Raw genomic sequence first — 13,361 nt, forward strand, 5'->3', positions numbered from 1 at the left:
TAATAAGTGGGTATTACACATGTGTGATGCACGATCACGTAGCTCATAGGCTGTATAAATCATCTTATCAGTAGTATGCATTTTGAAGAATATCAAATGTATTGTAGCAATTGAAGGTGTATCCAGATCATGAATAAATACAAGTGTATTGCTTTGTTCAAGATAGATGTTCTACAGTAGAATGCCTCCTTTAAGACACCCCTATTCAGGGGACACCTCTATTTTGGGGACGATTTCCTATAAATTAATGACAGGCAATATATGTTTTCTCTATGGCAAACCTCTATTTTGGGGACACTTTCCTATAAATTAATGACAGGCATTATATGTTTTCTCTATGGCAAACCTCTATTTTGGGGACACTTTCCTATAAATTAATGACAGGCAGTATATGTTTTCTCTATGGCAAACCTCTATTTTGGGGACACTTTCCTATAAATTAATGACAGGCATTATATGTTTTCTCTATGGCAAACCTCTATTTTGGGGACACTTTCCTATAAATTAATGACAGGCATTATATGTTTTCTCTATGGCAAACCTCTATTTTGGGGACACGTTCCTATAAATTAATGACAGGCAGTATATGTTTTCTCTATGGCAAACCTCTATTTTGGGGACACTTTCCTATAAATTAATGACAGGCATTATATGTTTTCTCTATGGCAAACCTCTATTTTGGGGACACTTTCATATAAATTAATGACAGGCAGTATATGTTTTCTCTATGGCAAACCTCTATTTTGGGGACACTTTCCTATAAATTAATGACCGGCAATATATGTTTTCTCTATGGCAAACCTCTATTTTGGGGACACTTTCCTATAAATTAATGACAGGCAATATATGTTTTCTCTATGGCAAACCTCTATTTTGGGGACACGTTCCTATAAATTAATGACAGGCAATATATGTTTTCTCTATGGCAAACCTCTATTTTGGGGACACCCTATCAAAGAAGAACTTCCGCCCAAAGGTGCCTCCTTAATAGGGGTTCTAATGTATTTTCAAAATCAACATTTTATTTTCTAATTTCTTCAATTAAATTCAATAAATAAATAAATCATATTTCTAAATATTAAATAAACCACTAACCTGTGAAATCCACTTTTCCATAAAGATTCTGAATTTGTGGAGCTTTTCCGAGTTTAAATAGGTATAAACTGAAAAACATATAAGTAACATTGAACATATTTTAAATATAAATGTATGTATATTGACGATAAAAATTAATTATAGAAAAATGATAACGCCATTAAAAACATACATGATAATAATTTTGTGTTCACTCACCCACATTGTGTATGTGTTTTAGGGTGTAACTATAGAGTTGTTTTTTTTTAGCAAATTAACAGACTATTATCACATTTCTAAGAATTTAACTTCAATTCTGAAATTGAGGGTCACTAAAATATCAGAAAAAGTGAAATGGTTTTTTGTTTGCATCATCATCAGGCCTTGTCTTTTGGAAATTGCAGGTGTGCTACAAATTGCACTCAACACATCCAGGTGTGTTATAGGTGTGCTGTTTGTATCTTAGTGTGTACAAGTTCATCAAATTCAAGTGTATTACAAATTTCACTCAACACCACATTCAGGTGTGTTGTAGGTGTGCTGTTTGTATCTTAGTGTGTACCAAGTTTACCAAATGTAAGTGCGCTTATACATTGTACAACTCATTTTAGGTGTTAGGTGAGTGATCGCACTCCTACACCTCAAAAGAAAAGCCATACATCTTTGCAACAGTTCATGACTTTTCTTCTTATACACGTGCACAACTATATTTTTTTAAGATTGAAAACCAATAGTTGGTGAATAGTCTACCTGAGAGCATGAACACAGTACACTACTCGAGGCATATTCTTTCTGTCATAAACATCTGTTGTCTCTGGATAAAATATCTATTACACACACACAAAAAAAAAGCAAAACAAAAATGACATTATTTCATGTACACTTCCTCATTCAAATATTAACAGTAAAATATTCATATATAAAAATATTTATAATATTGTACGCAAACACAAATATTCAGATTAATATAAATACGGTAATAATGTGCTAAACTCATTATTAACATACGGTAATGATAGCAGATGGTTAATATTGGTAATAAATGAACCACACGATAAGCCACAGATTTTAAAAAGTTCTGTAATCCTTTTTGAATATACCATATGACCGAATATAATCTCATGTTGGAATATAGTCTCATGTTGGAATGTTATCCCATGTTGGAATGTAATCCCATGTTGGAATATAATCCCATGTTGGAATATAATCCCATGTTGGAATATAATCCCATGTTGGAATATAATCTCATGTTGGAATATAATCCCATGTTGGAATATAATCCCAAGTTGGAATATAATCCCATGTTGGAATATAACCCCATGTTGGAATATAATCCCATGTTGGAATATAATCCCATGTTGGAATATAATCCCATGTTGGAATATAATCCCATGTTAGAATATAATCCCATGTTGGAATATAATCCCATGTTGGAATATAATCCCAAGTTGGAATATAATCCCATGCTCAATAATCCCACCTATTTAATAATGACTAAATAAATAAATTGTTAATAGAATTATTTGTTTCTTTATTCAAATTTCGTACCCTACTCGACTATTATGTCATGTTCAGTATTTCTAGCTCCATGATTTCATAAATTTTAAAAACAAACTCTTCAAATGTTTCAAACTATCTAGATTGGATGAACCAAAACATTATCTAGATGATAACATACAGAACATTGTACATAACTTCCTGTACTTTAATGTACAAAAACACTAGTTGGCATGCTATGATAACTACAAACTTGCATGTGGTAAAGGAAGGTTCATAAAGGTCTGTTCAAGTGTTATTTTTATTGCTATAGCAATGCTTGGCTTTACCTGTGGTAATCCAACGTCTTCCATTGACCTCAACCAATAGTTGATATTATCTGTGTGTCTAAAATGAAGGCCTTTTGACTGTAAAGACAAAAATAATAAAAGTAATATTAAACAAATAATTTACAAATACCATTATAATGCACAGTGTATCATAAAGAAAGCAATAACATATTTTGTCGGAGAATGTATGAAGTGTTTCATTTAGTAGTACAGGTCTGATGGCCAATAAATCCTTGATATATAATAATACTGTATATAATATAATATTTATTTTTACTCTTTTTTTTCACGCTGCTGCTCTAGCCCGCTACGTCCCATTAGGACTACTCAATCAGAAGCTAAAGCAAGCAGCAGTTATAGTTCTAAGGACAGACAGTTTTGTGAAAATGGAAACTCCACTATGATTTATTGATTCCAGTAGACCCAAAAAACGGCTGGGAAAGAGTCTATTAGGACATGTCATGCTAAAATTACAAATCCCTATATTCACTGTCAGTGTCAGATATTCATTGAATTATTATCGAAACAGTCCATTAAAGTTTGTGTTTGTAATAGGATACTTCACAATTGAAATATCTAGGGTGATGAAGTGACCCCCAGATTTGACCTTAGCAATAAAATTAACTAAAGTGACAGAAATTGAGTATTCACTTCTGTAACAAAAAAGTAATATTTATTTACATATAAAAAATGAAAAGAAACCCAAAAACCATTGTCTGACAGACAATTTAAGTATTTGTTGCTTTAAATTACATTTTTTCAGGTAAAATAACTATTGTATCTCTTATGTGACAATAAAATGACACATTCAAAAACATTTGAAATAAAAAATATTTTTCAATAAGCGAGCAGCGTTTTTTGTAAGAAATATTTCTTGTTTACAATCTTTAGTTTTACAAGATATCTGTCTTGTAAAAAAAAAGGTGAATTAATAATATAGATAAGATACTGTTAAAGACATTTGTGTTTTCATTTTTTATAAAATTATTGATTTCCAAACAAATTGAATTTGGGCTATCTAAAATTATAAAATAGCATTTAATACTACCTTCCTCTTTCCCATTCAGTTTTTAAAAATGGTTTTAAAAAAATCCAGAAATTAAGGGTTTTTTGTACATACAATTTAACAGCAGTATGGGATTTCACAACTGTTATGTTTAATGCTATGGTTTGTATATGAATTGCAAAGGATATCAAACAAATTTAATAACACATCTGTATTAGTATTACAATACACGTACACAAAATAAGATTGTTTAAAAAAATTTCTAAGCCTGTTAATTAACAACGGAAGCCAGAGAGGAAACTGTAAATTTAACCATATTGAGAGCTAGTTTGACTAAATCGGCTAAAAATCAACTGCTTTAAACTTGATACACTCTTTCAATTATCTAGAGAGCTTTAGGATATTTACATTAAAACATTGTATAAAATATAATTTTTAACATAAACAATCATGTAAAATTTTCTCTTTAAAAGATAAAACACATTTTTTTGGAGTTTGTTTTATCTATATTAATTCGGCTAAAAATCAACTGCTTTAAACATGATACACTCTTTCAATTATCTAGAGAGCTTTTAGGATATTTATACTTTAAAACCTTGTATAAATTAAAATATAATTTTTAACATAAACAATCATGTAAAATTTTCACTTTAAATAGGTAAAACACATTTTTTGGAGTTTGTTTTTTCTATATTAATATATAAAGAGAAACACATTTTTCTAAATTGCATGTATCCATACGACCTCGTGGAAAAACATATTTAGTCTTTTGAAATAAAGATTTTATGGTTATTACACATGGAGTATCAAAATGGCAACAGTTGTATTGGGAAGTTTTTGAAAACTTAATAAAGTTTTAATTGCAAAGCTTCTTCAAAAATTATTCTTTTTTTAAAGTAATACACAGTGAAAATATCTTTCAGGGTCAATGAACTCTTAAGAGTGGAATGAGGGGCTGGCTAATAAGCCTTTAAAAAGCTTTCAGAAATTGTACCTATAAGTGAGTTTGTGAGTCCACAATGGGACAGTGGACACCTTTCTATGGACTGTGTTATCATTGGCAAGTAGCGATTCATATGTCATGGATTCAAAAAACAAAGTATTTATAAATTTCACTTCTGAGAGATGTTATTTTTATTTTCTTAATATGGAAATTAAATGATATTGTTTCAATTGTGCTCAACGTATTAAAACTAAAAATAAACGACGACTAAATATAGACAACGACAATACATTATGAAACAATATTAGTCTTGGAATTCCCAAGCTTCATTAGCGACTTTGTAAGTTTTGTTTTTCTCCACTTGAAACTAAAAGCAATCTTCTTTTTCCTTCCTTATCACACTGTAAAATCATTCATTGACTGAGCACCAAAGCCCTTCCTGCATCCATGCAATACTTAACGGGCGTTATCCTACCAGGATATATCCAGACTGATCTGAAATCCCTAGTGTATACTTAAGAGCCTACTCAAGCAAAGAAGGTATCGATGATATCAATTTGTTCCTGAAATAAAAGCTTAAAATAATTTGCAATAAACATTCCAATTATTGTCTTAATCCTACAGAATGAGAGAATGAATACTTTTGTAGCTTTCCAACAAAGGAAAATCTTGCTTTATATGACAAAAAATGATGTCATATTACTATCATATTTGGGCATATCACTACCATATTTGGGCACATCACATTTTGTTTTTGTCAAACTAGTTTGATAGTGTAGGCAGAGCTTAACAGCAATGTACGTTCATTCAAATACAGCAACATAATTTTGCTTAAATTGTCCAAACAAAAAAATACATTGGACATGAAAACAATCTAGTATAGTCAATAGATTTCCCATGAAAGGTGCCCAATTGGGGAACAGGAGGCTAAAGTATTTCCTTGCACAAAATTTGACTACAATAAAAATACAACACCCACAAAAGATAAATATAAATACTACTACTGTATACAGAAAAACATTTGGTTGTTTTGGTTGACATAATGTCTAAAATTTATGTGGCAACAAATGTTATGTGCCCATATGGACACGATGATGTCATACAGTATATCTACCATACTTGGGCATATCACTACCATATTTGGATACATCACACTTTTGTCAAACTACAGTATACTGTAGTTTGATAGTGTGATGTGCCCATATATGGACATGGTGATGTCATACAGTATATCTACCATACTGGGGCATATCACTACCATATTTGGGCACGTCACACTTTTGTCAAAACAGAGCTTAAGACTGGTACAGTATATTATTATATCATCTGTATTTTAACATTTTTAGTAAAATTAATGTTTAATCTTTGCAAACTAGGAGATTGAGTGTATTCAATTGCTTTCCTATATCAAATAAGGTGCTATCTTACTTGTCATGTCACAATAAAAGAAAACAATCAAACGATTAATCTATCTATGAGTAAGAAACATTTCAGAGACAAGAAATAAGAAAATAGCATATGAACTTGAAAGTAAATTAAGATATAATTTGTTCAGCTTTCTATTGCTAATCTAAACAACAATCATAGAAATTTGAATCTTATCTAAACAATAATCCTAAATAAATAGTAAGCTTTATATTAAAAGGGTCTGTGTCTGCTTATTAGTACATTTACTTTAAACTAGCATTAACTGTATTGTACCTTTACAGATACTGTATTTTACATTATCTAAATATAAAAAAACCCATAAACATATCAAAATCTACTATATCTATACTGTATGAAAATTATTGTTCGAAAACATTTCTTCATAAACATGTGTTTAAATACTTAAATTAACAATTACTTTCACATCTTGTACAACCTACTATTTTTCCCTTTCAGCCATAAACTACATTGGATATTCGTCGTGAGGTGGTTGGTGGAAACAAGTTGTTTCTTTTAGGTGCGCTAATTACATTAAGTAACCACTAACTATATAATTGTCATATTACTCATGTTATGGAATTTTTCAATTTAGTGAACAATAGTGGTTTCACTCCTGGGAAACCTACTGTACAGGTTGTTTCACAGGTTGTATTAATAATAGAAAATAAGCAACTAAACAAGTTTGTCTGAACAAATGGAAAATTAATGAATTCTCTGTTGTTTACAACAGCTTAAAAAAGTACTACTACTAGCTGAATAGGTTTTTGTTTTGTTTTTCACTTACATACTTCTTTAAAGTAATTCATTTTTAATGTTCTATTTTCCCTGAATAGCAACATAAATATGAATTTATAATGTACCTGTATGTATACTAGTGGAATTATTAATAATTAATAATATATAATGGAATTGAAATGTGCAATTCTTTGTTTTTTGTATGCCAGTTTTTCAAACATACAGTATCTCTGTTATTTTTATGATAAAGATTATGGTACTACAGTACAGTAATGACTATGAATATTTGATTTTTAAAAACATACAATATTTACTGTATCAGGTTGAGGACAATTTAATTAATTTTAATCTAACCACAGATCACAAAATCGCACACTTTGTTCTATTTGTCATTAATTACAGCAATGTCTCCTATTGGAATGTTGAAAATATCATGCGGATTACGATGCTTGAGGGCACTTGTCATGTGGTTTGCGCTGTCCGAAGGCTCTTCTAACAGTGCTCTACAGTATGCCCGCTCATGTTACTAGTGACGAATAACAATGAGGTCACGTTTAAAGTGTTGAGCATACAGAGAGTGAGAAAATATAAATATGAATCAGGATATCAAAAAGGTTACAAAGTCGTACACGTATTATTGATGATTTTACGGGCCAATCTCATTTTTATATACTGGCCTACATTATAAGTATTGAGTATGTATTTAGTAGTAGTACATAGAAACCTACAGAAAAATCTATTCAATTCAACATAAAAAAATCAGCAAACATCAATAATATATGTATAAAAACAATAAACAACAAAGTATTTATTATTTGATCGAGGGACAGCATAGAGAGAGTCAACTATAAAGTCCGTCACTGTTGCTCCTCATGGCACATACAGTCAAATAATTACATAAACGTACACGTAAAACATAAAAACAACTATAGATGAAAACATACAGTATTAAAAAAAAATGTTTTCAATTACTGTTAGTGTTACAATTCTAACTTGACCTTATTTATGAAGAAATAATAATATAATAGAATACAGTATATTTTACAGCTAAATGAGGTTACAACGAACATTACTGTATTAAAATAAAGTTCTGTCTACACTATCAAACTAGTTTGACAAAAAAAGTGTGATATGCCCAAATATGGTAGCGATATCCCAAAATATGGTAGTGATATGATGTCATCATGTCCATATATGGGCACATCACATTTTTTTGTCACAAAGTTTGATAGTGTAGACCGAGCTCAACAGCATTGTTTCTCCTTTTGTTGACTTCTCAAAGAAATTGAACTCATTTGCACACGGAGGGCCTGCTGTTTTCTGTCTACACAAACCGAAATATCACACCAATCTGTTAATACGTCATCATCTACCGCTTTTGTGACGTTTAGCTAAAAATAAAATATTAGTACCATACTTGGAATTTATATAAACGTGATTGTGTCGTTTATCTTTGTTTTTCGAAATGTTGAGAATGTGAATAAAACAAAACACATGTTTTGAATGTTTATATACAGGTATAGTTTATTGAAATAAACCATCTACTAATTCTAATAATGCTTTGTTTTATATACTTTTTAATTGTTCTATTTTTCAATTGTTTAATTTTTTACTTGCTGATAATGATATTATTGATTAAATGTTTTTGAACATAACCTTGATAGCTTCTATGAAATTGTTTCCAAAATATATAGTATACTGCAAAGAAAAATCTCCCAAAATCTCATAAATTAAGAAGGACTATTTTTGAATCTCAAGAAAGGTTTTTGATTTTGGGTCAATAACACCTTCAAGCTAGTATCAGCCAATTTGAAACACTTTTGTTGAGTTTAAATCACTATAGAACCACACACAAATATAAAAGCAATTTGCAGTCAAAATTAAAGTCTAATTTGTTGTTATCCATAATAAAAGGAAAAGGTACTACAAATGATTCATTACAGTAAGTTCATTATTCACTATTACAATATAAAATACATTTAAGTGTATAAAACAATAGTCGCGACGCAAAGTAATGAATCTCAATAAAACATGGCATTAATACACACAAGAGAATAGAGTTACATTACAATATCTTCAATTAAGGTAATTCTTCTCCTTACAACTTCACAGTGATTTGCTACTTTGTATAAATCTTTTTATTATGCTTATTTGTAGTATTTAAATTGTTGTTTTAAAATAATATATCCACAATTGGACACACCATGACAATTTTCAGGACAATTTCCCATGAAACAAATATGGGGAATTATATATTTTACCAACCTCTATTCAGGGGACATTTGTTTGGGTCTCGAAGGTGTCGCTTTAAGTTTCTAATGTATTGGAAGTACAGTATTGTCCTTCAATCTTTTATTTTAGTAAGTTTTAACTATTACAGAACGATCCCATTCTTCATGATTCACAATGTTGTTTTTTCTTTTTTATATTTTGTAGTCGGTATAAATAATATAGTTTTTAGTTTTACTTGTCATGTCGACAACTAGGTGGTCAATGCTTAAAGTAATTCTTACTCATTTTGATCTCATTTCACAAATTGTCTTTTTATCTTTTTTTCTGAAGTATAATCTATTCTATTTTGTTGAATGATTGGAAAATAAATGAAACAAACAAACAAACAAACAAACAAACAGTCGGTTGTAATTATTTTGGATAATGGAAACTCATTGTAACATTGGTTCTCCAAATTTCAAAGATAAAGAACGTTAACAATTGTTATGTTTAATGTTCAATGTTCTTGGATGAGATACCCTTAGATCATACACAATTTCATTTAATTGGAAACTTCCATATTCCAGTAGAAAACTAGCAAATATTAAATTAATCATTTCCTTTACTTGCACTTTGAGAAATGACAAATTTCCTACAAATTATTATGACAAACTTAAGATATTTAGAATTTATCGGCTGCAATTTATGTTAAAAAAATAAGAAACATAATCTCTGATCACTAATCATAAATTGAGATCTGAAGCCATGTTTTTCATCATACTTTGTCACCAGAGAGACTACGGTAAATGAAAAACCTTCTGCTACAGATAGTCTACTATTGAAACCAATGCTGTAAAGCTTTGTCTACACTATCAAACTAGTTGTTTTATGTGCCAAAATATGGTAGTTGATATGACATCATCATGTCCATATATGGGGACATCACATTTTGAAGTTTGATTAACATTGTAGGCAGAGCAAACATGTTGAATAATTAATTTAGATATCACATTTGTTACTACAGTATACTGGTTGATAAATGATCCAATCAAACGTAATATTCATCAGGTAAAACTCCTTCCATTCTATCAAGAACGAATAATTAAAAGCCGCAAGTATTTTAATGCAACCCTGGGCATTATGCAAATAAGATTTGAATGAATATTAAGTGTGTGCAGTTAACTATACTGTAGCAATGAACAATAAATCAACAGAAAGCAAAATGTATGAATGAATTAAACATATGCCAACTGTGTTCTTTACATAATTTTGCTTTACTTTTAAGAAAGAATAGAAATACATTAATAAGAAAGTGTCCCTTTAATAGGAGTTTCCCTGAATAGGGGTACCGAACCCATTAGGAGGTTTTCATAGTGGTAAAACATAATTTCCTCTCAGTTGTTTAACCAAGAATTGTCCCTTCAATAGAGGTGTCTCTGAATACGGGTACTCATTAGAAGGTTTTCATAGTGTTAAAATATATATTTGCTCTCATTCATTTTAACCAGGAAGTGTCCCTATAATAGGGATGTCCCAAAGGAGTGTTCAACTGTATTACTGGTTTACTTTACTCTTCACTACCTGTGGTATGTACAGCACAAGTTAAAATATAAAAATGTAGAGTACGGTTTCATAACATGTGTAATCATTTTACTATCATTTAGATTAATTATTAACAAGATTTTCAATCCATTTTGTTAATAACTATATATTAATAACTCGCATGCCTATTTAACCTGGTTAAAGTTGAAATGGGTCATGTACGTTTTATGTTGTTTTGTCTGTGAGTTATGTCTTTTGCAACAGGTGCCTGCATGAAGCTTCTTGAAATCTCTGTCTGTAGTTAAATGTTTTCTTTTTTGTAAGTTTAATAATAATAGCAGCTGAACTGCTTAAAAAAATGTGAAAACAATTTCATCAGTCAGTCAATCAGTTTAATCCTATGCTTGAATAAAGTGTACCACCCTGAATTTACTGTAGGAGGCTGAATTCGTCACATGACTTTGGTAACCATTGTTGCAATCTGATTATAATCCGACGGCCTAAAATGCTTACAACTTTTATACCCAGGCCTATGGGTAATCAAAATATACTATGAACAATCTCAACACTAAATTTGATCTCAAATTGAACATACTTCAAACCTGCAATTTTTGACGTTTGTAAAAGTAATGACTCTGTATAACTGTAAAAATATTAAAACCAGGTAAATTCTTGCCTTAAAAATGTGCGTTCTAAGGTCAGTTATGATAAACGAGAAAAACAATGCACTATCTAATTCTAAGTAGCTCATGTAGAAATTTCTCTCGTAGATGTTTTTTAGGCCTAACTTACAGTAGTTAGGGCGGCCACTAAAATTATTTATTTATTTACACTTTTAACCGTTTAAAGACAAAAAAATATCGCAGTATATAGTAGTATTTTTACATAAAATGCAGTGTGTGACCTTAAATTATGTGAAAAAGCCGCAGGTCTAGTGTCTTTGGGCCTGTTTCTGCTGCATCAAAAATAACCGGTTAAAATCGGTGTGAATAAATTAAAATCGGTGTGAATAAATTAACTCCATTTTCTTGGCAGCAGAAACAGGACAAATTTGTGGTAACCGGTTAAAAGGCAGCGCAAAATAACCGGTTAAAAACACCAATTTAAATCGGTGTTAGAACGCCGTTTAACCGGTTATCGCTGAGCAATTCTTAGCTGCAACACGAAATAACGGTTATTTGATTGACAGTTGTGACCCCGGGTCAGATACCGTCGCATACGATGTGTGTTTTCCTCGTGGTTTTGACAGTCGAACGAAGAAGTGAACATGTATGTGGATGAATGAAATCACAAGATATGTTATTCAGTTGTGGGGGGAGAGAAAGTACGGGGAAGGATGGCAGGCAATAGAAAAGAATCACAGATAATAAATAAGGGCATTTTTGCGAAAGTAAAAGAGGAGTTTGGGGTGGAGTTCCAGGGACTACCCAAGCTAAGCAATTTGAGGCGTTAATACATGCTCGCGAAGGGTATGGATGGTCCTATATAAACACCAAAACGGAAACAAAAGGAACTCAGAATGTTGCAAATACCTACCAAACGATAGTAGATAATGGTTAATTAATTATGAAAACCCAAATTTTATAGCAAAAATCATCCGAATTTATGTTATAAACGATGAATTTAGCAACAAAAACTTAATTCAAACGAGCGTATTTATGGCACGCCCTTAGTGCCTTTAATAGGAGAACACTGAACATTCTTACTTTGATCGTTTTACATAACATAATTTTTTAGAAAAACATCACATCGACCGAAAACAAAGGTAATCAGAGCCTTTGATAATATATTAAATATGATTTTATTAAGCATAGAAATGTGTTATTATTTATGTTAGTACATAAATATACGAAATAATGTTCAATACTCATTACTTTATTAAAGGCACTATGTGCGTGCGATATTCTATGACTTGGATACTCTCGTTTTATTTAAGTTTTTGTGGCTAAACTCATCGTTTTTAACATAAATTCGGACGATTTTTGCTATAAAAGTTGGGTTTTCATAATTAATTAACAATTATCTACTCTCGTTTGGTAAGTATTGCAACAATCTGAGTCTCGTCTTTGTTTCCGTTTGGTGTTTTGTAGGACCGCGCTCGCGAAAGACAACAGTCGTTCACGTGGGAAGGGCCGTATTTCATCGCCTTTGTTGAGGATAAAAATTATCCTAGGCGATCGGGCGCTGCACGACCCTCCCCATCATGTTATTGAAGGCGCCATGAGAATTAATTTTATTAGCGATGTAAGTAGGCTTTACAAAAAACAAAACTTGTAGACCTGGAGACAACATTTTATTTTTTTAACATGTTTGAGTAAGATGTTCGGCGATATATACACACGTGTGTACTCACGACGTCGATGTAAACAAACAGCCAACTTACTACTTCCGTCTGAGTGTATTGCATTTTGGGTAATGATGATGTTTTGCTCGACGACCACCCATAGATTTAACCGGTTATTTCGGAGCACAAATTGAGCAGAAACGCGGTCTTGTTATTGTTATCTATTTTTAATCTATTTAAAAATAACCGGTTAAATTGCGTTATGCAGCAGAAACAGACCCTTTAAATTTACTATGATTTTTGTTTTTAGAA

The 13,361-nt window shown here is 31.0% G+C and overlaps 1 protein-coding gene across 5 annotated transcripts in view; it reads right to left on the reverse strand.

Annotated features, from left to right (window-relative positions):
* Positions 1-13,361, reverse strand: part of LOC140063164 (ras GTPase-activating-like protein IQGAP1) — an 81,415-nt gene that overhangs the window by 51,181 nt on the left and 16,873 nt on the right. For all 5 annotated transcript variants that reach the window (XM_072109635.1, XM_072109633.1, XM_072109634.1 and 2 more), the window contains exons 5-7: positions 2,901-2,978; positions 1,825-1,901; positions 1,096-1,163 (exon numbers count right to left, since the gene is read on the reverse strand). In XM_072109635.1, the coding sequence (XP_071965736.1) occupies positions 1,096-1,163; positions 1,825-1,901; positions 2,901-2,978 (223 nt within the window). The remainder of the gene's footprint in view (positions 1-1,095; positions 1,164-1,824; positions 1,902-2,900; positions 2,979-13,361) is intronic.

Source organism: Antedon mediterranea, chromosome 11, assembly GCF_964355755.1.
Source record: "Antedon mediterranea chromosome 11, ecAntMedi1.1, whole genome shotgun sequence".
Lineage (NCBI taxonomy): Eukaryota > Metazoa > Echinodermata > Crinoidea > Comatulida > Antedonidae > Antedon > Antedon mediterranea.